At 44.9% G+C, this 26,917-nt stretch overlaps 9 protein-coding genes and 1 long non-coding RNA gene across 10 annotated transcripts; 6 read left to right on the forward strand and 4 right to left on the reverse strand.

The window, feature by feature from the left end:
• The first annotated feature begins 241 nt into the window (after window positions 1-241).
• On the forward strand, window positions 242-1,677 carry LOC111073704 (UPF0415 protein C7orf25). Its single transcript, XM_022366157.2, has 4 exons — window positions 242-514; window positions 572-898; window positions 953-1,504; window positions 1,572-1,677. Exons 1-4 carry the CDS (start codon window positions 365-367, stop codon window positions 1,647-1,649), a joined length of 1,107 nt encoding a protein of 368 aa, XP_022221849.2. The 5' UTR covers window positions 242-364; the 3' UTR covers window positions 1,650-1,677.
• Window positions 1,678-1,708: 31 nt separating this feature from the next.
• Window positions 1,709-2,534, forward strand: LOC111073708. Its single transcript, XM_022366161.2, has 2 exons — window positions 1,709-1,815; window positions 1,883-2,534. Exons 1-2 carry the CDS (start codon window positions 1,792-1,794, stop codon window positions 2,483-2,485), a joined length of 627 nt encoding a protein of 208 aa, XP_022221853.2. The 5' UTR covers window positions 1,709-1,791; the 3' UTR covers window positions 2,486-2,534.
• Window positions 2,509-3,471, reverse strand: LOC111073707 (protein DPCD). Its single transcript, XM_022366160.2, has 2 exons — window positions 3,454-3,471; window positions 2,509-3,221 (listed from the first exon to the last, which is right to left on the reverse strand). Exon 2 carries the CDS (start codon window positions 3,208-3,210, stop codon window positions 2,548-2,550), a length of 663 nt encoding a protein of 220 aa, XP_022221852.1. The 5' UTR covers window positions 3,211-3,221; window positions 3,454-3,471; the 3' UTR covers window positions 2,509-2,547.
• A 57-nt stretch (window positions 3,472-3,528) lies between these two features.
• Window positions 3,529-5,241, forward strand: LOC111073705 (B-cell receptor-associated protein 31). Its single transcript, XM_041593804.1, has 3 exons — window positions 3,529-3,634; window positions 3,742-4,328; window positions 4,696-5,241. Exons 2-3 carry the CDS (start codon window positions 3,825-3,827, stop codon window positions 4,894-4,896), a joined length of 705 nt encoding a protein of 234 aa, XP_041449738.1. The 5' UTR covers window positions 3,529-3,634; window positions 3,742-3,824; the 3' UTR covers window positions 4,897-5,241.
• Window positions 5,035-6,839, reverse strand: LOC111073703 (bifunctional peptidase and arginyl-hydroxylase JMJD5). The gene is made up of 2 exons (XM_041593803.1): window positions 6,426-6,839; window positions 5,035-6,376 (listed from the first exon to the last, which is right to left on the reverse strand). Exons 1-2 carry the CDS (start codon window positions 6,741-6,743, stop codon window positions 5,447-5,449), a joined length of 1,248 nt encoding a protein of 415 aa, XP_041449737.1. The 5' UTR covers window positions 6,744-6,839; the 3' UTR covers window positions 5,035-5,446.
• Window positions 6,840-8,253: 1,414 nt separating this feature from the next.
• Window positions 8,254-9,305, forward strand: LOC111073665 (THUMP domain-containing protein 1 homolog). Its single transcript, XM_022366090.2, has one exon. It carries the CDS (start codon window positions 8,309-8,311, stop codon window positions 9,278-9,280), a length of 972 nt encoding a protein of 323 aa, XP_022221782.2. The 5' UTR covers window positions 8,254-8,308; the 3' UTR covers window positions 9,281-9,305.
• Window positions 9,294-11,236, reverse strand: LOC111073666 (peroxisomal membrane protein PMP34). The gene is made up of 3 exons (XM_022366091.2): window positions 10,811-11,236; window positions 10,676-10,736; window positions 9,294-10,253 (listed from the first exon to the last, which is right to left on the reverse strand). The coding sequence occupies exons 1-3, from the start codon at window positions 10,880-10,882 to the stop codon at window positions 9,436-9,438; spliced, it is 951 nt and encodes a 316-aa protein (XP_022221783.1). The 5' UTR covers window positions 10,883-11,236; the 3' UTR covers window positions 9,294-9,435.
• A 105-nt stretch (window positions 11,237-11,341) lies between these two features.
• On the reverse strand, window positions 11,342-15,490 carry LOC111073664 (claspin). The gene is made up of 7 exons (XM_022366089.2): window positions 14,674-15,490; window positions 14,335-14,582; window positions 13,661-14,281; window positions 12,313-13,605; window positions 11,994-12,246; window positions 11,604-11,936; window positions 11,342-11,549 (listed from the first exon to the last, which is right to left on the reverse strand). Exons 1-7 carry the CDS (start codon window positions 15,427-15,429, stop codon window positions 11,427-11,429), a joined length of 3,627 nt encoding a protein of 1,208 aa, XP_022221781.2. The 5' UTR covers window positions 15,430-15,490; the 3' UTR covers window positions 11,342-11,426.
• A 5,981-nt stretch (window positions 15,491-21,471) lies between these two features.
• On the forward strand, window positions 21,472-23,163 carry LOC121404448. Its single transcript, XR_005968003.1, has 5 exons — window positions 21,472-21,655; window positions 22,152-22,262; window positions 22,372-22,569; window positions 22,624-22,765; window positions 22,932-23,163. It is a non-coding gene; the product is annotated as an uncharacterized LOC121404448 (long non-coding RNA).
• Window positions 23,164-23,275: 112 nt separating this feature from the next.
• On the forward strand, window positions 23,276-25,010 carry LOC121404427. The gene is made up of 5 exons (XM_041593860.1): window positions 23,276-23,445; window positions 23,948-24,066; window positions 24,121-24,235; window positions 24,303-24,476; window positions 24,981-25,010. Exons 1-5 carry the CDS (start codon window positions 23,404-23,406, stop codon window positions 25,008-25,010), a joined length of 480 nt encoding a protein of 159 aa, XP_041449794.1. The 5' UTR covers window positions 23,276-23,403.
• Window positions 25,011-26,917: the final 1,907 nt, after the last annotated feature.

Raw genomic sequence — 26,917 nt, forward strand, 5'->3', positions numbered from 1 at the left:
TATCGATAAAATTTTAATTTCAGCTCTTCTAGGGTTGTCAGATAAGGATAAAAACTTATATTTTTTATAATAAAATTGTTAATTGTTGGTTTTTACTTTTTTGTTTATATTTTGTATTAAAATTTATTCCAAGGAAATAAGTAATCCAAGGTAATAACCACTAGTTATTACAGTTTTTGTGTTGAAACATTTTAACTTGAGTACATTGCTCTCATCGATAAGGACCCCCGATATATCGTTGCCACCTCTGTCAACAGCTGACAGTTAACAACAATTATTTCGTACAAATATTAAAATTTTAACTCAACCACCTTGCGTATATTGCTTATAAAAAGTTATTCCAAGGAAGGTAAGGTCTAGGGTCATGGATGAACAAGAAAAGCTGTATGAGGAAGCACAGAAGAAGGTGGTATTGGGCGAAGAACTGAAACTGGCCTTGGTTGACTTCGAAGACTTGGCCGGAGTTTCGAAAGTGCAGCGAAAAATACAGCAGGAGCTTAAATTCTTGAACAAGGTTTAAGATGACGACATCCTTCGCGAATAATCTACTAAAGTACACGTTTCCGTTTAGGTAATAAGCACAAATTCGGTGAGGGATCACCACATAACCAGCAGCAACTTTGTTTACTATGAATTTCTAATTAAAATCCTGCAAACGCAACAAGGAGTCGTCGATATAAACGCTGTGTTCCGCCTGGAATCCCGCAATAGTCCCCTTCGCGTTGACATTGTGGCCAATAATGGTCTGAAATGGGTCAAAGTGATAGCGAGAAATTCCAAATCCGTGGAAGATGCCGCCAAGGGGTGCGTAAGCATTGGCGCACGAAGTGTTATAGATCAGGCGGAAGACTATCTGGAGGCGAGTTCGCTACATTTCTGTATGTTCCAGCGTCCCAAGGTAAATAATTTGGACACCCATCATTTGGCACAATACTAGACATTCCCTTTTTAGATTGTATTTTACTTTTCAAACAAAATTGAAGACTCACTGCATGAAGAGCTTCTCGAAATGGGCGTGCAGACAGCATCCTTGCAGGCACCCGACAGTTTCGAGGACCAATATACAACCGCGTCCAATGAGCTGAATCTGGATGTCACCACCATGCTGGCATATGTCAGCGCCCTCACAAATGGCCACTCGCATTGGGTGTTCAAGGAACCACTGCTCACCGAACAGGCCGAGCGGGAACGAGCATCGCCACTGAAGCCACAGCTTGAGAAGATTCTGCAGGGAAAGCGGTTGGTCTGCTGCCAACTGGCTTACGATGCCTTTGAGAATATATTGACCATCGTGGGCGGACCCGGCGAACGAGAGAGGGCTGCCGATTTCTTAAAAAGAATTAGGGTCTATCCAGATGTGGAAAAAATACCCGAAGAGTTCTCCACCATTCGATTCACTGCCAGTGTGAACGAGAGAAGTCTGAAGATCTTTAGCTTTGGCATGGCCCGACAAATCTTTACAGTAACCTCTAATAAGGCTTTTGTTCGATCAGCCAAGATGCAGGTGAGAATATATATTTGCGGATTTGGAACTTGTGTCTCTAAAAGTTAACGAATCTATGTGTTTCTAGGGAACAAACGTGCCCGTTTTCGTGCATGCTTCAGTTGCACTTACCGAAGGTAAACAGGCAGCCGGACAACCACTTTAAGTGTAATAAATATTTTCTTTTTTTTAAATGTAATTATGTAGTTTTATTTTAACGCGTCGATTATCTAAAACATCGATAGCAGTAACAGGGTTGCCAAGTCTACTACATCTGCTGCTGCGCAGAAATAAACAAAATAGAAAACATGGATTGTGCACCGCTGAATTTGGTAATTTCTTAAAAAGAAAACGTTAGTCTATGCAAAAACTAAATCAATTAGTCTACCCCCCTTTTAGGCGCATTTCCATGAACGCCGCTCCGAGCGTTTTATTCGCAATCATCGCTATGAAGACGCCATTAAGGCTTTGGAAACGTCGCTAATCTACATGCAGGACGCTCATAAGCGAGTCGCCCTGCCCAAATCGAAGGAAGTGCTCGACACCCTGACGCTTGACTTTCAGCGAAAGCTGCGACAGATTGAAATGCGGAAAACGCAGCACGGGCTGACTAAAGTAAAGGATTTTGTGCCACTGAAAGAGGCGTGCCCAATGATGCCTTTGCGGCAGGAAAACAGCGGCGGCGGCACATCTTCAGCCCAATCAGTTGCAAAGGCTATTGACAAAACAGTGCAGGAATTCGATGCCAAGTTCAGTTCAACGGTAACAACCAAATCTTCGACAGGGGACTGTGAGCCCCAAATGGAGATGCTGTCCAGAAGTGATCCCCAGAGATCTGGACTTGAAGATCAATGCCAGAGCAGACTGGAGCGATCCGATGATCTGGATATGCCTTCACTGGCACCCCTAGAGCTGCCCTTGTTCGATTACAGCATGTTTTGCAGCTCCTCGGCTCCATCGTTGGTCAGCTATGCGGGCATGGCCGAGAGCTTTCAGAAATAGATTCAATTATGTGATAATTATAATTATAATATTAATTTTTAATGTTCTACATGCTAGCGTTTCTATTTGGCCATCAAACCCTTTAACAGGTCATCCATGTCCGTCTCAGTCTCCACGTCCTTCAGTAGGAGCAGCACCTGGGCCTCCATCTCGCAGAGAATGGCTGGTTTCAGGTACGTGACGATCAAAGTATTGAACTGATGGTGCACAGAGATGTTGGACTGTGCCGGTGGAGTGCCACAGCGGTCCAACTCAGGTACTGGAATCACCTTGTAGTACTTCTTATTGGTAGTGCGCACAATAATGGAACGCTGCTCGGCGCCAGCACTGACATTGTACACTTCCAGGGGATAGGGCATGTTGCGGATACGCCACTCGATGTTCTTCTTGGTCACCCGCTTTGTCAGCAGGGGGGCGGTGTTGCTCTCGCGCAGCATGAAGTCATCCGGAGTGCTGTCCACATCTCCCCCTGTTCCGTTGGCTTTGTTGCCAGACCAGTTGAGCTGGCGGGGCTCCTCCCCAAGCTCGATTTCCCACTCGGGCTGTCCCATCAGTTGCTTGCACTTGCGCCAGGCGCGACGCAGCACGATGCCTGTGTCCAAATTGTAGTCCTCGGCCATTTGTTGGCCGTCTGGAAACTTGTAGAGCACCTTGCGCAGTCGCCCGCTGATCATTGAGTTCTTCTCGGCCGACGTCAAGTAGTTTATCCAATTCTGGTATGACATCTTTACGGTTACTAGAAATAATACTAATGCTAAAGTAAATTTGATCGATGGCGCAAAGTAAAAAGCACATTTGCCCCTGGCAACCCAGCTGTCACCTGGTGGTACAGTGTTGCCAGGGCTGAAAAATAACATGTTCCATTTGTATTTAGTTGGATTGTACAATTAAATAATGTGTAATAGTTTAATTTATTCAATTAAAATCCCAATACGACCTTATATATATATAATATATGTTATACATACATTTGATAAATATTATAAAAATCCCTCTAAAAATAGCTTATTTTGGCTGTAAATTAGTTGGCAGCCCACATAGCGGCATATTTGTACACAAAAAAAAAACAGAGTTGACGTGGCCGCGAAGAGACTGCATTAAAAATACATATTTCATCACTGCGATACATTTTAATTTTTGCTATTTAAAGTAAGCTCTCGCTTGGTACTCCGTCTGCCGTTTAAAAATAGCCGCACACAAAGAACTCTCGCGTAACGTGCATATTCAGAACTAATTTCAGGAAAATTTCTTTGCAGACACACCAGAAAAATCGAAATCATCGAAATCGACCAGTTCTAAAGTTTAACTTTGTCGTGTCCAGAAATTTGCATTCGGAAAAATGAGTTTAGTCTGGACTTTGATCGCCGGCTTTCTCTATGCAGAGATTGCATTGGTTTTGCTGCTGGTTCTGCCCGTGGCCAGCCCCTACAGGTGGAATCGCTTCTTCAAGTCCAAATTCCTGGCCATGCTCGCACAGCAGGCGCACATCTATTTCTTCTTGATTATGGGTGTATTGGTCTTGTTCTTGTTGGAGGCAATACGCGAGATGCGCAAGTATTCGAACTATGAGCAGACCGGCGAGGTGCACCTGAACGTGGAGATGCAGCACAGCATGCGCCTGTTCCGTGCCCAGCGCAACTTTTACATCTCTGGCTTTTCGATTTTCCTGGTTCTGGTCATCCGCCGCTTGGTAACACTGGTCTCGGCCCAGGCCAATCTGCTGGCCCAGAGCGAGGCCTCGATGAAGCAGGCCCAGAGCGCCACGGCTGCGGCTCGTTCCCTGATGGAGGACAAGAAGACCGAGAAGGCCAAGGAGGCCGGTGAGGACAGCACACTGAATGAGGTGAGTCGTTTCGTATTTGCCCCGTTCCCCTCCAGGTCTGGCATGTTTAGAGAGCTTGGAGCAAAACCTAACACCTATCACTTTGGAGTTCCTTTGGCTACTACCAGCTGTACAAAATGGCAATGCTACACTCTGAAACACCCAAACACACAGGTTGGGCCCTGCATGCCTCGAAAAGCAACTCGAAAGTACATAAAACTCTTGTAACTCTTTAAACAGTTGTCCAGCCTGCGGAAACGTGTGCAAGGACTCACGGCCAGAGTATCCTAAGTATCCTTTGCTACACCCACACATTCCCCACAACTCAAATCCCCAAACTCAAACACACACACAACAAACACTCAACTTGACAAAAATCGTCTTACAGCTCAACAAGCTGCGCGAGCGCGTCCAGGAGCTCACTTCCGAGCTGAACCGCGAGAAGAAGGACAAGGAGGCTGTCAAGTCGCAGGCCGAGAGCATCAACCGTGAATACGACCGCCTCACCGAGGAGTACAGCAAGCTGCAGAAGCAGATCACCATCGGTGGCAAGGGAACAACCACTGCCGCCAGCAGCAAGGATGATTGAGCACTCAGCAAGAGGCCGAGTCCAATACTTTAATACCGATAAGACTTATAAACGGCGGTGGGGCACAGCGACAGCAAAAACACACATTTAAAAAGGATTATAAACGATTAGGAATCGAAAAAGCACACACATTATAATGTTAATTCTCATACCACAACACCACACGCATTGATAAAGGTTTATTGATACGTGTTGCGAATTCTCTACATTATGTTTTTCTATGCCTGATACTGATACTGTTTGCTTTCTTTCGTACTCTTTGCATTAATCAGTATATCGTAAGTTTTGTTTTGCCACAGGATATAACACAAGCCGTGGCTAATAAAATAACAATTATAAAACACATATGTACTACCACTCCCAGTTCGATTGATGATTCATGATTGAGCAGTAGCCACCAGCTGATAGTCCACATCATGTCGAATGCAATGGCGTCATAGACAACCTGTTTATTTGCTGACAAATCGCATTGATTATCGCACTTCATTGAAAAGTAGATAACGAAACAGATGTGTAACACAAGAATTCCACATACCAGTGAGGTTCAAGTCTACTCCCACCAGAAACTAACTGAGAAGCTTGGCGTTTCCGCACGCACATAGTGCCACCATTTAGGTGGCATATACAAGCAATCGCCAGGCTGAAGAAGCAGCTTATAGAAGCGCACTTTCTCCAGCAGGGGATACTTCTTGAAGTCTAGCTCCGCGGCATTTATTTGCGATGTATTGCCGAGGAATTCGCTCTCGTGGGGATACAGATTATCCGTGTCTTTGGGGGCAGCCAGTATAATCTGCTTAGAGCCAAACACCTGGCAGAGTAAGTTGTGCTTGGGATCATAGTGCATTGGGGATATGGTTCCGGCAGGTCCTAGCCAGGCCTTGATGTCCACAGCTGCTGGGGGCTCCTCCGCACCGCTCACAGTGCAATAATCGGGCACACAGATATCCGCTTTCAGGGCCGGTATCTGGGCAAAGAGCTCGTGCTGGGCAAGATACTCAATCTCCCGACATCCGTCTTCACTTTGGTGAACAAATTGCCGACGCAGAAAGTCGCGAATTTTGACTAGCTGCTGGGACCACTCGTCGTTGGCATAGTTGGAGCCAATCTCTATGGGTACTGTGCGATTGCCCGCCACTTGCACTAGGTAGTTCAAGTCCCGCCACTTGTCCATGGCTGGCCATTGCTTAATGGTGTTCAGCAGCAGCGTCGGCTGCTGTGCCTGGAAACATTTCGTTTGAAACTCATTCAAGCCGGGAGCATCCAGCTGTGGTATACCACAGGCACTCGAAACTCTCATCACTGCCGCCAAGATGGGCAATGGCTCGACACTCGTCTCCTGGCCCTTGTCCAAGTAGTCCATGAGTGCTGCCTTGAGATCGCTCCAGTCATCTGTGCAGGCGAGTAGCTGAGCCTCGTCCAGGATGCCACTGCATTTTTCCTTTTGCCTTGGGTCTGTGCTCTCCAGGAGTAGGAAGAATATCTGAAACTAGCCCCATTAGTCGACAACTAAAGGGGAGAATACGTCTCACCTTGAAGAAACACGCAATAGCATAGATTTTCCGGATCGTCAGAGGAACGCTGCTGAAATGGCCGGTATGTATGCGCTCCCAGTTTCTGTCCACCAGGGCACATATCAGATATCTAATTTCCTCATCCTCGCCAGCCTTACGACTGGACTTCTTGATCCGTTCCAAGCAGTCTGTTGCTTTTTTGAGTATATACCGAGCTTCGACTTCATTTTGAAGGAAATCTTCCAAGTCGGCATAGTGCGGAAATAGCTCCAAAAGCGGCGCTTCCATAATGCCAGAGTTTAACCAAAGACAATGTAAGAAAAATTGGCATTGCATATGGCAATTGAAATGTATGAGCGTTATAGCCTATAGCCTATTCCCACAGGCCACCAGCCCCCATCCATTTCGGGTCCGTAAGGTTTTGCCGTTCCGAAAATTTCCCAGTTATTCCACCATCCATCTGGGATGTTCCTAATTCACACGTTTCTGTGCCGTATTTTTTCGATAATTGTCAAATGCAACCATAAATATTTGACATTCACAACATAAAATCAGAATTCACTACGAAAATGTAAACAATGACAGGCAGGAAAATGGTAAAAACAACAACAAAACTGATATGTCAGAATTGTCTCAGGCAGAAAAACTCGGTTTGTGGACTGGGAATTCTTTTAAGAATGCTCTGCAAAACTGTTAGCTGACAGCCTCCTCACTGTTCTGTACTCAGAAAAAAAAGTATACAATGCTATGGCTATACAAAACTTTCCTTAAAAAACGCGTCGTTTTCGGGTACATTTTTCTGCCAAAATGTCCCAAACCGCTTCTCGAAAAACTTAGAATATATATTTGTATTTAAAACATTGATTGGATTTAGTAGAAGCAGTCACAAATGACCACGCTTCGGTGTTTTCAAAACATAGATCCATTTCAATAAATTCTCCTCGTCAATGTTGACCACGTTATTATCATCTTCCATGTCCAGCAACATGATTAGATTGTGCAAGAATATATTTTGGTGCTGAATCAAATTCACAACCATTGCAATATTATTAATATTCATTTCAATTATAAAAGAAACAAATTTTCCGCCGCACCAAATTGTCTGCATCAGCTATTTTTCATGAATGGTGGATGGTGCCAATGGGAATCGGAGTTTCACATCTGTCAAAAATTCAAGAATCGTCTGGACAATCGTTCGGAGCGTTTCATCAATGCTATGCTGGTGAAGTCGGTGGTCAGGAAAATGGTGACCCCGTACACGGACGAAGATGTCGCCAACTCCAATCTAATAGAGAGAAGCGAGGTGAAAAGGGTTAACAACCTTAAACTAGATGATTGGAAGCGTCAGCGCGAGCGCAGCCATCGGTGGTAAGGGAACAACCACTGCCGCCAGCAGCGAGGATTGAGCACTCAGCAAGAGGCCGAGTCCAATACTTTAATACCGATAAGACTTATAAACGGCGGTGGGGCACAGCGACAGCAAAAACACACATTTAAATAAAGATTATAGCCATTTATTAGTATCTACGGAATATAAAAATGATTTTTTAGCTCTAGATATTTGTTAAAATATGGCTAAAATTTGGTATAGAAGCTGATCGATCGAGTGTTGACTAAGCATTGTAAAGTCTCCTGCCTTATTCACAGCCCGCCAAGGATATGGACCCGGGGAATAGGTTTGGGAATTCGTTGATGTGCGAACGGGTGCACACATGTTCTATTGGCTCTACTACACCACGGCCAATGTATCCAGCTACACGGAACATCGCCTGGCCATCTGACCATTACGCATTTTATTCTTATTTTGTCTTTGGTTTAACAATCTGAACAGCACTGATAATTTGGTATTTATGCGGTCACACTAGAATCAAAGTAAACCGGCAAAGTTGTGCAGGTTTTTGATGGAACCGGAGAATAAAAAATCCAAAATGACGAAGAAATTCCACCATAAGAAGAAGTATTTCCAGGGCAACAAGCAGGTGCTCCAGGCCGGGCAGCGTGGTTTCTTCGCCACGTGCAACATCAACGAGAAGGGCTGCGTGCGCGAATGCTACAACTTACTGAATCATTATGCTGACATTGTGTACGGCCCCGAGCAGCCGAAAGTGCCCGAAAAGGAGTCTGAAGCAGCAGCAGCTGCTGGCGAGACTGGAAAGCCTGGTGGCACCACCAGCGACGACGACGATGATGACTTGGAAGCGGCTGCTGCTAAATGCCGCGAGACTCTCACGCAGCGCAAGGTGCGCTTCCAAAACGTGGAAACCGGCACCACCAACTGCATCTTCATACGCACGCTTCTGGACGATCCCGTTGGGCTGGGAAAGCACATTGTCGACGATATAACCACCACTGGCAAGTCGATGTCGCGCTTTGTCCTGCGCCTGGTGCCCATTGAGGCCGTTTGCCGCGCAAATATGCCAGACATCATTGCCGCGGCCGGGCCGCTATTTGACAAGCATTTCCTGAAGGAACCCACCAGCTATGGGATCATATTCAACCATCGCTACAACCAGCAGATTAAGCGTGATCAGATAATACTCGATTTGGCCGATTTGGTCAACTCCAAGAACGTGGGCAACAAAGTGGATCTGAAGCAAGCCAAGAAATCCATCATTGTGGAGGTACTGCGCGGCTGGTGCCTGCTCAGCGTGATCGACAACTACTTGGATGCCAAAAAGTACAACCTGGCCGAGTTGGCCAACCCAAGCGAGAAGAAATCGAACGGCGACGCCGACACCAAGTCTGAAGAGAAGTCTGTGGAGGAAGCAAAGGCCAATGATGAGGATGCAGCCGACGCCTTGGACAAGGACAAATCCACCGCTGGAATTGACGAAGTTTCCGATGCCTCTCCTGCTGTACAGAATACAGAATAAAATGTTATTGAAGTTTCTCTTTAAATTTGTTGCTTTTCTTTATTCCATCATCGCTTAATCGCTAACTTTGGAGTGTATGCTGGCCATTTCCGTATCTAAGTCATGCGTGTGTACACCTTACACTTAACTAGTAAAATTATGTTGACTAGAGCATTCTATGCATTCCGTTTGAGCAGCAGCCCGACTGTGCTGGCAATCTTCTCGTAGGCCATGAACATGAGCGCGGCCGTGAGCACGGTCTGGAGAATCTTCGCCTCCAGCCCACGGAACAGACCTCGAACACCGGTGTGCTGCAATATGCTGATCATCATCTCCAGAGTGCTCTCCGTTCGTTGGCCCGACGCCTGTCGGGACGTTGAGGGCGCCGCTGTCGCTTCCTTGCTGCGATGACGCAGCTTGGTCTGCACCAACTGCAGGGGATAGGTCAATACCGTGGCAAAGGCCTTGGCAATGGCTCCGATGAAGAAGAATCCCAGGCTGCCCACCTCTCCGCCGGTAAAGGTCATGATATTTCGTTTCAGCAGCTCGTACATCATGAACTGCAGCGCAGGATTCGAGACGAGCATTAGCGAGGGAATCGTGCCCGACCACAGGCCGGCGAGGCCCTCTGTCTTGGCCACATACTTGAGTCCCTCCACGAGATTCTTGTAGTGCTTGTTGATCTCATTCGAGGTGCCAGCCACATTGCGCATGCGCAGCCGCGTGTTCACCACCCAAAAGGGAGTGGTCGTAAGGACATTAATCACGCCAGCGATGCAGCCCAGCAGCAGATCCTTCAGTGCGCTCTGCTGCGAACGGGCGCCATTCGAGGCCACCGCCTTAAGGGCATGGAATGTGTAGAAATAAACAAAGTTCGAAATGCACAGGCTCTGGAGAACTGGTCCCAGTCCGCGGTATAGCGACTGGAAACCCTCGCCCAGAACGATCTCCTTGATCATCTGCTTGGTGCTGCGCACCTCACCAGCCTCCTCCACTGAAATTGGACAAAGGGGAAACGGATTAGCATTGCTGCATTACCTGAGGCTTCTGATTCTACGCTATTTTAATGGGTCACGCATATAGAAAGTGAAGCTACCAACTGAACCTTGGACCGCAATATGATAATTACTCAATTTGGAGAAAGGTTATTAACTTTAACCCTATTACTAATACTATTCAATTTGGTAAAGCCATGCCAACGATCATTATACTCGCTGGCAAGGAGTGCACATTGATAGGGTTCGAAAGCAGACCATATCTCATCTATACACAAACCACGAAATTGGATTAGAGGGGGAAATTGATTAGTGGCTCTCGCTGGAGTTTGAACTCTTTCAATAATACATATTATCTATGCGTGGGTCTGTTGTTGCTTAGCCATTGAGATTGGTTGACGGCCCAGTGCCTCAGACTTACGTTGCAGGCGGGAACGCACCGTGTCCAGTGGGTAGAAGGTGCTCATGGCTATGCAGCCACCCTGTATACAAAGAGATGTTTGGTATGGAAATTAGCGTGATTTGACCTTTAACCGGCAAATATTTATGCACTTACGGCAGCACCGGAGACGGCATGCACCCAGTTTTGGTAGCTAAAAACTTGACTGAGCTTCGACGGGGCCACCATTGTGTCGTGTCGTAATGTTAATGGGGAGTTGCTGTAGCTATCGCTGTTATTTGTTTATTTATTGCAAGGCGTTGAGTTGCGCTGCACGTCCGGCGGCGTCCTCTGGCAAATGTTTAATGATTCGCTGCTGTCCAGCCGGCTTCGTACAGTTTATAATTTAAGGCCCAGGGGCAGCGCAGTCGATGGGCCGTCTGGTTTGCCTCAGATTAGATTAACTTAACGATGCCTACACGCGACTTGAAAGGGCGGGCGCGTCGAAAGCTTTGTTCTCGCTGCTCCCGGAATGCACAGAGTCGGTGTAATAAATGATTCACTCACATATTCACGTATGAATTTCCAAAAAAATTAGTTTACATTCACATATGTAAGCATGACCAGCTGTTGTGGGATTTTGAGCATTTCGAGGCAGTTGGCTGGTGAGTTAGGTCATACTAGAGCAGTGCTGTGAAGCGTGCAATATGGATATGTGGTTTTTATTTAAAACGACTTAAATTACTTTTTTCCTAAACATAGTTTATGGCTAATTAAAAATGATATTACAGAATTAAAGAAGCTGATCAATAAGGCACTTCTCCCGACGTGGCTCCAGGCGTGGTTTCTTTATAAAATTAACTCCCGTTTCACTGCTGCTATTGAGCAAATCTGATGCTTTGCGTTTCTGATTATGCTAGAGGACAAAAATGTACAAAACATTGATGGGAAATGCTGGCGAATCTCTTACCTCGTGTTCCTCCTCTGTTAGCGTGGCAAACACAAAGTTCTTGGCCTTGGCCGTCTTTACGGACACAGTTCCTGCAGTTCCGTCCCCATGGTCAGCACCTCCCTTGGTCATTCCAGCCAGTTTGTTGAGCGTCTCATTGTCCCGCACCAGGAACGAACCACGTACCGTGCTCTTCTGCTGCCTGCCAGTCACACCCTTTGAGATCAGGAACGGCGAGCTCTTCTTCGCCTCCACCGTTGTCTTCCTGGCTGTGATTATGTTCAGCCTACGGATGGAGTTGCCGGAATTGCTGGTGTTCTTGGTCACGGCTGGAGATAGCGGGGTGACGGCTTCCTAAATGATACAAATTCAGCAACTGATATTCCTAAAGATAGTTGGTCTGGATCTCACCGCTTTCAAGCCATTCTCCAGTAGGAGCTGCTCGCGTTCGTAGCGAATCTTTCGCCACATATGCTCGTTCTCCTCATCGCCACTGCCCTCGTTGGCCTCCCCATTCTCAGTGTGCTGCTGTTCCTCCAGGCTGAAACCATTATCGACATTCTTCCAGCGAAACTGGCGCTGTCGTACGCCTCCCTCTTCGTCCTCGAACAGCATTTCCTTGATCTGACGTACCTCCCGAATGTCCTGGTCAAGCATTTTGCGGCTGTTAAAGAAGGAAAACCAATGACATTTTGATGATTGCCCTGTCTATTGCTTTGTCTCTACTTACGCATGAATCTGTCCGAGCTCGCTGCGCAGCTTCTCCCGATCGAACTGATCTTCATCGCCCAGCTCTATGTCATAGGTATCCATATCCCTCTCGTCCTCGTCAGCAGAGCCCCACTCAGACTCGGATAGTTCCGCCTCCTTTTGCATAAAGTTTGATGCTCGCCGTTTGCGATCTTTTTTGGTCATTTCCACAACGATTTCATTTTCCTCCGAGTCATAGTCGACAAAGGTTTCGGGTATCTCCTCTGCTGGCTCCACATCGCTTCCCATCAGCTCTTTTCCCTCGTCATAGTCCTCGGCTTCACTCTCTTCGTCATCGGAGAATCCCAAGGGCCTCTTCTTTGCCTTTTTCTTTGTGAGTTTCTTGTTGCGTGGCTTATCTGTTTCCGTCAGCTCCTCCTTTGTCTCCTCATCACTGGACAGAATTTTGTTGGCTATCTGCAGCGGCATGGAGTCGTCTTCAGGCTGTTCTGTCTGTTGCGTGGGCTGCTGCTGCGTCGCAAAGGTTCCTGAACAGAGGGACTCCAGTTCCTCAGGTGCTTGGCTGCTTTCCAATCCGAACTGTGTCATGGGAATCTGACTGATAAGCGCAGATTCCGCGGAGGGTGCTGCTGAGGACACCATTTGAGATTGCGGGAATTGTCCAGAGCACAGGTCGAGTAGCTCATTCTCCTCATCGCTGGCAGTTCGTCGGGTCTCCGCATCGAAGAGTTTGTGGGCGGACAGTTGAAGCTGAGTGGCCGTCATGGGTGTAGCATTGCTGGGGGGCTTCGGCGTCTGCAGTAGATCCAAGTCGTCCTCATCGGAATTGTCATCGTCCTGGAAGGCTTTGATGATTCTATTCCTTTTCTTTCCCGCTGGATTCTCCACCTCTGGCTCACTTTCTTCCTCACTTTCACTGCTATTTTCTGATTCAGGTGCCAACTCGACTTCATTATCCAATTCAAGAGAATCCCCATCAGCTTCAGCTTCATTGGCTGTTTCCTCGCCTTCTGCTACTATCTCTTCGTCCTCATCGATGTTCACTTGATTGGGGCAAGGCTTTTCATCCGGTTCGTACTCTTCATTCACATCCATGCCTTCCACTTCATCGTCTTCTGCTGCCCTCTCCTCCTCCTCTGCTTGCTTTTTGCGCAGATCTTCCATGCGCTTCTGTTTGATGCGTGACTTAAGCTGCTCCTGCATTTTGACATACGCCGCACCAGGCGAAGCATCCTTTTGGACGGGCTCCTCCTCATGCAGGTGAATGTTAACCTTGGACATCTCCAGTTTCCCATGCTCCGTGGACAGGATGCTGCAAGGAGATGAAAGTTAGTCGTAGGTGTCATCCGGGAGCATATTTTACTCACCTGACAGTCTCCGTGGTCTTGTGCTTCTTGGCCTCTCGCGTTTTCATCAGCCGTTGCAGCAAATCGTCCACACCGGTTGGTTTCTTAGCAAACATGTCGCCCGTTTCCAGATCAATCACCATTGTGGCATCCCCCTTCAACGAGGGACTCACGTCTGTGCTCTTCTCGATCTTCAAGCGTTGAATGGCCTCGCTTATCCGCGGAGTTGCGGGCTTTGGGGGCGGCGTGGTAGTTATTGTACTCAAATCTAGTTTAGGCAGCTCAACAACTTCCGTAACCAGACATTCTTTGGTGGGTGCTCCCACCTCTGGTTGTGGTAGATATTCGCTAATCTCTGCGAACCTCAGGACAGCTGCAGCTGCGGAAGTAGAAGCCACTGGCTGCGCCTCCTGCTCCTGCATAGGGAATTCTTCTATGATCTCTTCGGTTGCCATTTCCTCTGCCTGTTTCTCCACTTCGTCTAAGATATCTGCAACATCTGCCACAGCTTCATACATTACTCCAGGATTATCATTCATCTCCACCAGCGCTTCATTGTCGTCCGATCCATCCCCATCTTCGCCCTCCGATTCGGATTTGAAAAACTCTGTGGCCTCCTTGGCGCGATCGTCCATTAGTTTTCTGCAGAAATGTGAATAATGAAATGGAACTTTCCTGTTGATTCTCCTACTTACGCATATGCCTCCAGTTCCTCTCGGTTCATGCGCAGGCCCATCGATTTCCTGGGCTGTCTGATGGGCATGGGACTGCCACCGGCCATGGCCGTGGCCAGCGGCGTATTGATGGTGCGGCGGCTAAGAAACTCTTTGAGGGTCCGCGGCTTGGGCTGGTGGTAGGGCACACTGATGTGAGCCTCGCGATGCAGCCGCTGTTGCTCGCTCTGTATGGCCTGCATATTGTCCAGTGCTATTTTGGCAGATGCCTAAGGAAATGGAAAGCGGAATTTGGTTAGTGAATGCTCCAATCTCATTTTGTGGGGGGGGGGGGAGAGAGAGAGAGAGAGAGAAACTCACCCACACGGTCTTGGCTTTTGTGGGTTTTTCGGCGTAAACTTCCGGGCCATTTTCCTGCTCTTCGCCCGACTCATGACTTGGCTCTGGCTCGGATTCAGAGTCCACTAGGCCTTTGAGTTTGTTCTTTGGGAGACTAGTTTCCTTATCGCTTTGCTCTTTCTGGGATTCGTCTTGGTTGTCACTGTCGCTGTCCATTCGTTGTTTCATTTTCTTTGCCAGCTTGGTCTTTAGCTTTGGCTTGTCCTCTTCCGTGGGCATCTGTGGATCTTCTGACTCACTATCCGTGTCGATGATGGCAGATATCTTAGTTTTGAGCTTGGTCTTGGGGACCATAAACTCATCTTCTTCAATGTCTGGAAAGCGCTTCCTACTGGATTTAGGAGAGATTTTCTCTTCTACCTTCTCACGTTCACCTTCGTCTTCGGGTTCATTGTCTGGGAAACGCTGTCGCCTGGATATGAGGACTATCTGTGCCTCTGCCTGGTTCACATGTTTCTCCTGCACTGATTTTACCTCCCCCTCCTCTTCATCGCTGTCCAACAATGGCTGCCTCCTGCTCTTGGACCCCAGCTTCGAGTCCTTTACATCGAAAATTTCTTCACTTTCACTGTCCGACATCATCAGACTCTTGCCACCCAACAAGTCTTCGGCGGAAACATTTTTCTCGTCCTCCTCCACTTGCAGCGTTTCCATTGAATCATCTTCTTGCTCGTCATTTTCTGCTGCTGCTGCAGTTTCTGCAACCGATTCGCTCATCTTTCAGGGTCACTACGTTTGCATTCAAATAAAAACTAAAAACAATCTGAAAACGCACAGCACACTATTATGATTGTGTTTTGGCGCAAAATTGTCGATCGCGGCTATATCGATCAAATATACCGACTGACCCTCAGAAATATACCGAAATATATATACCTTCTCAATATTAAAATATACCGTAAATATACTAAAGGACACGACAAGCTTGATATTCTTCGATTTTGATATTCGGTTTAATATTACTACCTAGTTAGGAATGGAATTGGAATGCAGCAGCTTAAGCTGCTTTGAAACCTTGGTAAAAATTATTTTACTTGTATTGGCATGCTTTTGACCTAAATTAGATTCTATACATGTCTCGATCCCGTTTGGTAACTGCAAGAATTGCAATATTAATTTTTTTATTTATTTTTATTTTATTTATCCATCTACTCATAAGACTAGCACTCAAATCCAAAAGCCAGCAAACAAATGTCATATATTCTTCTAGCGGCCAGTGGTTTGACCAGAGGTTTGCACTGCATTCCGTACGGTTACACTGTTCAGAGAGCTGCTTGGTTTTGATCAAGGTTAATAAAATGCACTTCTTCGGCTGTGGTCGCTCTTCCCTAGGCATATCCTGGGCTCCCCAATATTTTATTGACAAGGTAATGTGTCTGACTACACTACTCGACAAAATATAACTTTTTTTTTCCTCAAGGATCCAAACCGACTTTTTCTGATAGATATGGAGATTTTAAATTTTTTAAAGAATTATGGTTTTCTTTCTATGGCAGAACTTTTTTTTGAAGAATTTTTGAAGTCTGGTATTTTTTTTTAAAGATTTTTTCAGAGGAAGCGCTTGGATATGGGCAGTTGAGCTCGCAACCTTCGAAAAGGTATTTTTTGTTCATTTTTTCCATATTTTAGGTTTGGTTAACGAATTTTAGCTCCAAAGTCTCTCCATAGATTTTAATGAGCGATACCTGGAACGACGCCAAATTAATGCACCTATACACAAAAAAATAGAGGACACAGGATATAATTTTTTTTCGACTTTTCCTGAGTTTTTAAAGTCAAAATTTCGTAAAAAATACCGCACAAAAATCATCATTTTTGCATTTCAATGCTTTATATTTCCCAGACGGTAAGCTGTAATCACAAAGTGCTTGGGCTTAACTTCTAGCGGTTTTAATTATCCTTTTCAAAATAGCAAAGTTCTTTACAACCAGACGTAAGATACTAGAGTTATGTGAAAAAAACAAGCGCTACCTCTGAAAAAAGCTTTAAAAAAAAATACCAGTTTTAAAAAATTTTTTTAAAAAAAAGTTCTGCCATAGAAAAAAAAAAAAATATCATCAAACCATTTCTAAGCCCCAAATCTTTAAGAAAAAGTTCGTTTTGTTCCTTGAGGAAAAATCGTGTTGACTAGTGTAATTTGTCTGTGATTTGTGTATATGACTGCTGGTCCAAATGTTCGCTACCAAACAGATTTTTTACAAGTTCAAAAACTTTTGAGCCTACTCACGATAGAAGATATGCTTTTTGTTTCTCGACGGAGGTAACGGAATACGCGGCGAAATGCTGCGAAATTTGTTGTAAATACGTCTCCCAATTTTGTTGATCCTTATTAAAACTTTTGAACGGCGGACAAGCTGTTAATTCTGCTGATCTATTAACACCATTGTTTTGTGCGAGCATGGCTTCCATCCATTGTTGTTGCTGTTGCATTAACTTTTCTGTGAATTGTTGCTGTTGAGCCAACAATGCACTTATGTCTGTGGAATTTCTATCCATTGTTGTTGTTTTATCCTCGTCGCCAAAATGTTGTGTTTCGGTATGGAGAAAACGTTGTGTTCAGGGTGAGAACTAAAATCGAACTGACTTTATTACTCTCTCAAGCGCTCTCTGAGCATACATACATTCGGGTGAGGTAGTGTTAGTGTGTATGTGAATACATTTCAATGGATGGTGAAATAATACTTATGTTGCTCACAATAATATTCAATATTAATATGAAACATATTAAACTACAAATTTAATATATTATATTTATTTTAAAGTGTTTTAAGTGTTTAAGATTAAATATGACCGTATTAAAAAAGCCATTTTAATACAATTATATTTGAATCAAAGTGAATTCTATTTAATTTTACTATGTTTGTATTTAAAAATCGCATTTTAAATTCAAATATGATTGTAGTTATTTTTACTATGCCTTTTTTCTATCAGTGTAGCTTGAGTTGCCTGGCAATTGAGTGTAATTTTCTCACCTTCTTTCAGCCAAGTACAAATTCTTGGATTAGATTCGGATCCACATAGGGAGGCTGAGTCTGCTCTTCTGTCAGCTTCCCGGCTGGAAGCATTACGGAATGCTCCGTTAATTACGATGCGCGAGGTAAATAAAGCTTTGTTGAATTTGTTGTTCTTTTTTCTTAATACAAATTGTTTTCCATTAACTTTAGGAGATCCAACTGAACCAGGATTCATTTTCCCAACTGGATTTTACCGCCGATTCTACCGGGAACGATACAGCGCCTATAAATACATTGGGGAAAGGTCCGCCTGCGCCGCCTGCTCCTCTGTCACCTTCCCGAATGGCATATTTAGTCAATAATCCAAACGTTACGGTGCGCAAGGTAAGTAAAGACGATAATGTAGCAGGTAGCAACGCAGCACAGCTGCGTTATATTTCGTTGCGTGGAGTGGTATCTATGCTTTAGTGCACTGACAGAAGAAGATATAATCAAGTACATGATCGAGGGGCATATCGAGGGCAGTCCGTATCAAGATGCGTTAATTAAGATCAATGAAAATTTGTGCAACTTGCGGGGCCCGCTGATCGAAATGCTTTTTCCACACATGTCCGCCCGACTGCGTAGCCGCAGGAACACTTACAGGGATTGCACGCAGGACATTCGGGTTCGGGTGTTGGCAATTTTAATTGATGTGGCCCCCAAGTTTATACACTTTTTCACTATGCACTATGGGAAATTTGACCCCATTTTCTGGCCAAAACCCATTTTCTGAAAGTCGGAATATTAAAACAAGTTTTAGTGCAACGCATTCACAATACTTCAATCTTTATTGTTGCATAACAGAAATCTTGATAGAGGGCGCCACAACAAAAGAATCAGCTGATAAACACAGCTGTTTCATTTGCAAATCACATGCTTCTGCAATATTAGGGTTTTTTTTGCAAACTTTAAGTGGCCAAAAAACAAAAACTAAACAATATTACTCAAATTTTTGAAATGAATTCCAATCAGTGTGGTTTTTTTTATGTGTCTGTGAACTTCTCATGTAGAAAAAACTCGTGCTGTCCCCTTAATAGAGCCAAAATGTAAGTAGCCTTGTAAATGCATATTTTTGATAAAGTCTCATCTTGCAAAAGGGATTTAAAGTGAGTCCAGCAGAGTCCATCAACAAAATGTATTTTAAGTTGTAGAGTATTAAATTCTTGTTCAAATGAATGTAATTAAAAGTAACACTTTTTACGATTTTGCGAGAAATTTTAATTTTTAGGACATAACCTCAATTTGGCAAAACTCAGATTTGTTTGGCAAGTGGTACGAAGCAAGGGGAAAAGTCGCAAAGCAGGATGCTGTGTTGAATTTGATCAAAGCTGCCATATCAAGAGTGGATTTTGCGCAGCACAGCGATATTGGAGACCAAGCGAGTAAAAAATTTTGCTACCGCTTGACACAAATATGGAAGAGTTCTTATGCTAATGTAAACGCAAATGTAAGTTTTCTTATTCCTGCCGCAAGCTTGGTTGCACAAAAAATAAGCAAGCAGATCTTGCCAGTATTCTGAAGCTGCTTTCGATATGCCCCAAAAAAGCTAAATACATGCGCAAAGCAATTATGGCACCGATCAAAACGCCAGAAGCTGTGTCCCCTGATGAGGCATTAGCTTTTCTTCTGGACCAAAATTTTACAAATAGCAATACTTTGCTATACGAGACCAATAAAAAAAAGCAATGCAATATATATCCGTTATACAACACGGTTGCTGACCAAAAAAAAATGTACCGACCTGATGATTTTTCAGTAATTGATAAAATTCTGAAGTAACGCTTCAAAGTCTTCTAGCTCACACAGAAACTCGGCTCGTTCATTTGAAAGTTGACATCGTCGAGAACATTATGAAAGATCAAGGTACACAGTTTTTATCGGCGGAACTGATTTTAAGCTAGGGCTTTGATGGAAGCTCTGTGCAATCCAATTACAATCGGCTCCAATATATTTTACCTTGTTAAAGGCGTACCACGCCCACTATTTTCCAATAAATATAACCTAATACTGTCACAAAAATGGTTGTTACTTGTTAAAGTAGTACTCTAAAAAAATGACAAAATTTAAATGAGTTTTAAAAATAAAAGGGGCGGTGCCACGCCCACTATTTTTCTATTTCTTATATATGTTGGTTCATTTAACCCGATGCAAAAAACAGAAGCGAAATATCTTGCTCCGTTCTTGAGTTATTAATTTTGGCCAGAAAAAGTGGTCAAATTTCCCATAGTGCTATGGATCGATGGGTCCCGAACAACGTTCGGTGATCGCCCAAGTCAGACGTAGGGTCGGTGTTCACGCCAGGCCTACTCGATCGCATGAAGCAATTAAAAAAGCAGCTTTGTGGAATTTTTTGTTGTGTTTTCTTAATACAAATTGTTGTATATTACCTTTAGAAAATCCCACTGAACGAGGAAGTCACGACTGAGCCTGAGCCTGAACCTGTGGCTGTGGCTAATCTGGACGAAACGACCGACCTCTGTGCGGCCAGGGTAGCCGAGCTTGAGAGGTAAGTAGCTTGAGTTGCCTGGCAATTGAGTGTAATTTTCTCACCTTCTTTCAGCCAAGTACAAATTCTTGGATTAGATTCGGATCCACATAGGGAGGCTGAGTCTGCTCTTCTGTCAGCTTCCCGGCTGGAAGCATTACGGAATGCTCCGTTAATTACGATGCGCGAGGTAAATAAAGCTTTGTTGAATTTGTTGTTCTTTTTTCTTAATACAAATTGTTTTCCATTAACTTTAGGAGATCCAACTGAACCAGGATTCATTTTCCCAACTGGATTTTACCGCCGATTCTACCGGGAACGATACAGCGCCTATAAATACATTGGGGAAAGGTCCGCCTGCGCCGCCTGCTCCTCTGTCACCTTCCCGAATGGCATATTTAGTCAATAATCCAAACGTTACGGTGCGCAAGGTAAGTAAAGACGATAATGTAGCAGGTAGCAACGCAGCACAGCTGCGTTATATTTCGTTGCGTGGAGTGGTATCTATGCTTTAGTGCACTGACAGAAGAAGATATAATCAAGTACATGATCGAGGGGCATATCGAGGGCAGTCCGTATCAAGATGCGTTAATTAAGATCAATGAAAATTTGTGCAACTTGCGGGGCCCGCTGATCGAAATGCTTTTTCCACACATGTCCGCCCGACTGCGTAGCCGCAGGAACACTTACAGGGATTGCACGCAGGACATTCGGGTTCGGGTGTTGGCAATTTTAATTGATGTGGCCCCCAAGTTTATACACTTTTTCACTATGGATCGATGGGTCCCGAACAACGTTCGGTGATCGCCCAAGTCAGACGTAGGGTCGGTGTTCACGCCAGGCCTACTCGATCGCATGAAGCAATTAAAAAAGCAGCTTTGTGGAATTTTTTGTTGTGTTTTCTTAATACAAATTGTTGTATATTACCTTTAGAAAATCCCACTGAACGAGGAAGTCACGACTGAGCCTGAGCCTGAACCTGTGGCTGTGGCTGTGGCTAATCTGGACGAAACGACCGACCTCTGTGCGGCCAGGGTAGCCGAGCTTGAGAGGTAAGTAGCTTGAGTTGCCTGGCAATTGAGTGTAATTTTCTCACCTTCTTTCAGCCAAGTACAAATTCTTGGATTAGATTCGGATCCACATAGGGAGGCTGAGTCTGCTCTTCTGTCAGCTTCCCGGCTGGAAGCATTACGGAATGCTCCGTTAATTACGATGCACGAGGTAAATAAAGCTTTGTTGAATTTGTTGTTCTTTTTTCTTAATACAAATTGTTTTCCATTAACTTTAGGAGATCCAACTGAACCAGGATTCATTTTCCCAACTGGATTTTACCGCCGATTCTACCGGGAACGATACAGCGCCTATAAATACATTGGGGAAAGGTCCGCCTGCGCCGCCTGCTCCTCTGTCACCTTCCCGAATGGCATATTTAGTCAATAATCCAAACGTTACGGTGCGCAAGGTAAGTAAAGACGATAATGTAGCAGGTAGCAACGCAGCACAGCTGCGTTATATTTCGTTGCGTGGAGTGGTATCTATGCTTTAGTGCACTGACAGAAGAAGATATAATCAAGTACATGATCGAGGGGCATATCGAGGGCAGTCCGTATCAAGATGCGTTAATTAAGATCAATGAAAATTTGTGCAACTTGCGGGGCCCGCTGATCGAAATGCTTTTTCCACACATGTCCGCCCGACTGCGTAGCCGCAGGAACACTTACAGGGATTGCACGCAGGACATTCGGGTTCGGGTGTTGGCAATTTTAATTGATGTGGCCCCCAAGTTTATACACTTTTTCACTATGGATCGATGGGTCCAACAACGTTGGACAACGTTGGCAGCACAGCTGCGTTATATTTCGTTGCGTGGAACTTTGTTGAACTTTTTGTTGTTTTTTCTTAATACAAATTGTTGTCGATTAACTTTAAACCTAAGTATTGTGTTTGTATCTTTTCAGAGACCGTAACGCCATTAAAAGATGCCTAATACCCAATAAAACCCCGATCCCCATTCAGAATAACTCGTCAACACTGTCATCAATCAACGCCCTAGCCTAAGCCCATGTAGTGTATGTGTAATCTCCGTATAGGGCAAAGAATTAGTCCACGTCGCTCCTCTCTGCTTATCAATTCAATTGAAAATGTTATTAATAACAATAAGCATGCTATATATTGCAGCACAGCACAGACTTCGACCGTCACACCATTTCTATCATCCTCATCCGATGTACCCGATGCTTCCGGCATAGTGAGCAACTTATCCTTCATAGATTGGGGACATGCGCGCACCTTGACCGGGTATCGCTCGCGGACAGTGGCGTCCTTGTAGAAGACGATGTAATACCTCTGTGCGGCCAGGGTAGCCAAGCTTGAGAGGTAAGTAGCTTGAGTTGCCTGGCAATTGAGTGTAATTTTCTCACCTTCTTTCAGCCAAGTACAAATTATTCGATTAGATTCGGGGAACAATACAGCGAATGCAGGTACACCTCCACATAGGGAGGCTGAGTCTGCTCTTCTGTCAGCTTCCCGGCTGGAAACATTACGGAATGCTCCGTTAATTACGGGGCGCGAGGTAAATAAAGACGATAATGTAGCAGGTAGCAACGCTGCAGAGCTGCGTTATATTTCGTTGCGTGGCCTACTCCAGGCATACTCGATCGCATGAAGCAATTCAAAAGCAGCTTTGTTGAATTTGTTGTTGTTTTTTCTTAATACAAATTGTTTTCCATTAACTTTAGGAGATCCCACTGAACCAGGATTCCCCTTCATTTTCCCATCTCGATTTTACCGCCGACATAGGGAACGATACAGCGAATGCGCCTATAAATCCATTTGGGAAAGCTCCGCCTGCTCCTCTGTCACCTTCCCGACTCGAATATTTAATCAATAATCCAAATGTTACGGTGCGCAAGGTAAATAAAGACGATAATGTAGCAGGTAGCAACGCTGCAGAGCTGCGTTATATTTCGTTGCGTGGCCTACTCCAGGCATACTCGATCGCATGAAGCAATTAAAAAGCAGCTTTGTTGAATATGTTGTTATTTTTTCTTAATACAAATTGTTTTCCATTAACTTTAGGAGATCCAACTGAACCAGGATTCATTTTCCCAACTGGATTTTACCGCCGATTCTACCGGGAACGATACAGCGCCTATAAATACATTGGGGAAAGGTCCGCCTGCGCCGCCTGCTCCTCTGTCACCTTCCCGAATGGCATATTTAGTCAATAATCCAAACGTTACGGTGCGCAAGGTAAGTAAAGACGATAATGTAGCAGGTAGCAACGCAGCACAGCTGCGTTATATTTCGTTGCGTGGAGTGGTATCTATGCTTTAGTGCACTGACAGAAGAAGATATAATCAAGTACATGATCGAGGGGCATATCGAGGGCAGTCCGTATCAAGATGCGTTAATTAAGATCAATGAAAATTTGTGCAACTTGCGGGGCCCGCTGATCGAAATGCTTTTTCCACACATGTCCGCCCGACTGCGTAGCCGCAGGAACACTTACAGGGATTGCACGCAGGACATTCGGGTTCGGGTGTTGGCAATTTTAATTGATGTGGCCCCCAAGTTTATACACTTTTTCACTATGGATCGATGGGTCCCGAACAACGTTCGGTGATCGCCCAAGTCAGACGTAGGGTCGGTGTTCACGCCAGGCCTACTCGATCGCATGAAGCAATTAAAAAAGCAGCTTTGTGGAATTTTTTGTTGTGTTTTCTTAATACAAATTGTTGTATATTACCTTTAGAAAATCCCACTGAACGAGGAAGTCACGACTGAGCCTGAGCCTGAACCTGTGGCTGTGGCTGTGGCTAATCTGGACGAAACGACCGACCTCTGTGCGGCCAGGGTAGCCGAGCTTGAGAGGTAAGTAGCTTGAGTTGCCTGGCAATTGAGTGTAATTTTCTCACCTTCTTTCAGCCAAGTACAAATTCTTGGATTAGATTCGGATCCACATAGGGAGGCTGAGTCTGCTCTTCTGTCAGCTTCCCGGCTGGAAGCATTACGGAATGCTCCGTTAATTACGATGCGCGAGGTAAATAAAGCTTTGTTGAATTTGTTGTTCTTTTTTCTTAATACAAATTGTTTTCCATTAACTTTAGGAGATCCAACTGAACCAGGATTCATTTTCCCAACTGGATTTTACCGCCGATTCTACCGGGAACGATACAGCGCCTATAAATACATTGGGGAAAGGTCCGCCTGCGCCGCCTGCTCCTCTGTCACCTTCCCGAATGGCATATTTAGTCAATAATCCAAACGTTACGGTGCGCAAGGTAAGTAAAGACGATAATGTAGCAGGTAGCAACGCAGCACAGCTGCGTTATATTTCGTTGCGTGGAGTGGTATCTATGCTTTAGTGCACTGACAGAAGAAGATATAATCAAGTACATGATCGAGGGGCATATCGAGGGCAGTCCGTATCAAGATGCGTTAATTAAGATCAATGAAAATTTGTGCAACTTGCGGGGCCCGCTGATCGAAATGCTTTTTCCACACATGTCCGCCCGACTGCGTAGCCGCAGGAACACTTACAGGGATTGCACGCAGGACATTCGGGTTCGGGTGTTGGCAATTTTAATTGATGTGGCCCCCAAGTTTATACACTTTTTCACTATGGATCGATGGGTGGCCCGAACAACGTTCGGTGATCGCCCAAGTCAGACGTAGGGTCGGTGTTCACGCCAGGCCTACTCGATCGCATGAAGCAATTAAAAAAGCAGCTTTGTGGAATTTTTTGTTGTGTTTTCTTAATACAAATTGTTGTATATTACCTTTAGAAAATCCCACTGAACGGGAAGTCACGCTGAGCCTGGCCTGCCTGGGCTGTGGCTGTGGCTAATCTGGACGAAACGCCGCCTCTGGCGGCCAGGGTAGCCGGCTTGAGGGTAGTGCTTGGTTGCCTGGCAATTGGTTAATTTTCTCACCTCTTTCAGCCAAGTACAAATTCTGGTTAGTTCGGATCCACTAGGGGGCTGGTCGCTCTTCTGTCAGCTTCCCGGCTGGAAGCTTACGGTGCTCCGTTAATTACGATGCGCGGGTAAATAAAGCTTTGTTGAATTTGTTGTTCTTTTTCTTAATACAAATTGTTTTCCATTAACTTTAGGAGATCCAACTGAACCAGGATTCATTTTCCCAACTGGATTTTACCGCCGATTCTACCGGGAACGATACAGCGCCTATAAATACATTGGGGAAAGGTCCGCCTGCGCCGCCTGCTCCTCTGTCACCTTCCCGAATGGCATATTTAGTCAATAATCCAAACGTTACGGTGCGCAAAGTAAGTAAAGACGATAATGTAGCAGGTAGCAACACTGCAGAGCTGCGTTATATTTCGTTGCGTGGAGTGGTATCTATGCTTTAGTGCACTGACAGAAGAAGACATAATCAAGTACATGATCGAGGGGCATATCGAGGGCAGTCCGTATCAAGATGCGTTAATTAAGATCAATGAAAATTTGTGCAACTTGCGGGACCCGCTGATCGAAATGCTTTTTCCACACATGTCCGCCCGACTGCGTAGCCGCAGGAACACTTACAGGGATTGCACGCAGGACATTCGGGTTCGGGTGTTGTCAATTTTAATTGATGTGGCCCCCAAGTTTATACACTTCTTCACTATGGATCGATGGGTCCCGAACAACGTTCGGTGATCGCCCAAGTCAGACGTAGGGTCGGTGTTCACGCCAGGCCTACTCGATCGCATGAAGCAATTAAAAAAGCAGCTTTGTTGAATTTTTTGTTGTGTTTTCTTAATACAAATTGTTGTCCATTACCTTTAGAAGATCCCACTGAACCAGGATTCCCCTTCATTTTCCCATCTCGATTTTACCGCCGACATAGGGAACGATACAGCGAATGCGCCTATAAATCCATTTGGGAAAGCTCCGCCTGCTCCTCTGTCACCTTCCCGACTCGAATATTTAATCAATAATCCAAATGTTACGGTGCGCAAGGTAAATAAAGACGATAATGTAGCAGGTAGCAACGCAGCACAGCTGCGTTATATTTCGTTGCGTGGAGTGGTATCTATGCTTTAGTGCACTGAAAGAAGAAGACATAATCAAGTACATGATCGAGGGGCATATCGAGGGCAGTCCGTATAAAGATGCGTTAATTAAGATCAATGAAAATTTGTGCAACTTGCGGGGCCCGCTGATCGAAATGCTTTTTCCACACATGTCCGCCCGACTGCGTAGCCGCAGGAACACTTACAGGGATTGCACGCAGGACATTCGGGTTCGGGTGTTGTCAAATTTAATTGATGTGGCCCCCAAGTTTATACACTTCTTCACTATGGATCGATGGGTCCTGAACAACGTTCGGTGATCGCCCAAGTCAGACGTAGGGTCGGTGTTCACGCCAGGCCTACTCGATCGCATGAAGCAATTAAAAAAGCAGCTTTGTTGAACTTTTTGTTGTTTTTTCTTAATACAAATTGTTGTCCATTAACTTTAAACCTAAGAAATTGTGTTTGTATCTTTTCAGAAACCGCAACGCCATTAAAAGATGCCAAATACAAATAAAATGTTGAATTTATATTTATTTGTTTTGTGTTTTGTATATACATATGTATGTACATTTATCCCACAGCTGCAGTGCAATTCGTTGAGCAGACGATCCCCATTTAGAATAACTCGTCAACACTGTCATCAATCAACGCCCTAGCCTAAACCCATGTAGTGTATGTGTAATCTCCGTATGGGGCAAAGAGTCC

The sequence above is a fragment of the Drosophila obscura genome, unplaced genomic scaffold (assembly GCF_018151105.1).
Source record: "Drosophila obscura isolate BZ-5 IFL unplaced genomic scaffold, ASM1815110v1 contig_200, whole genome shotgun sequence".
NCBI classification, from domain to species: domain Eukaryota; kingdom Metazoa; phylum Arthropoda; class Insecta; order Diptera; family Drosophilidae; genus Drosophila; species Drosophila obscura.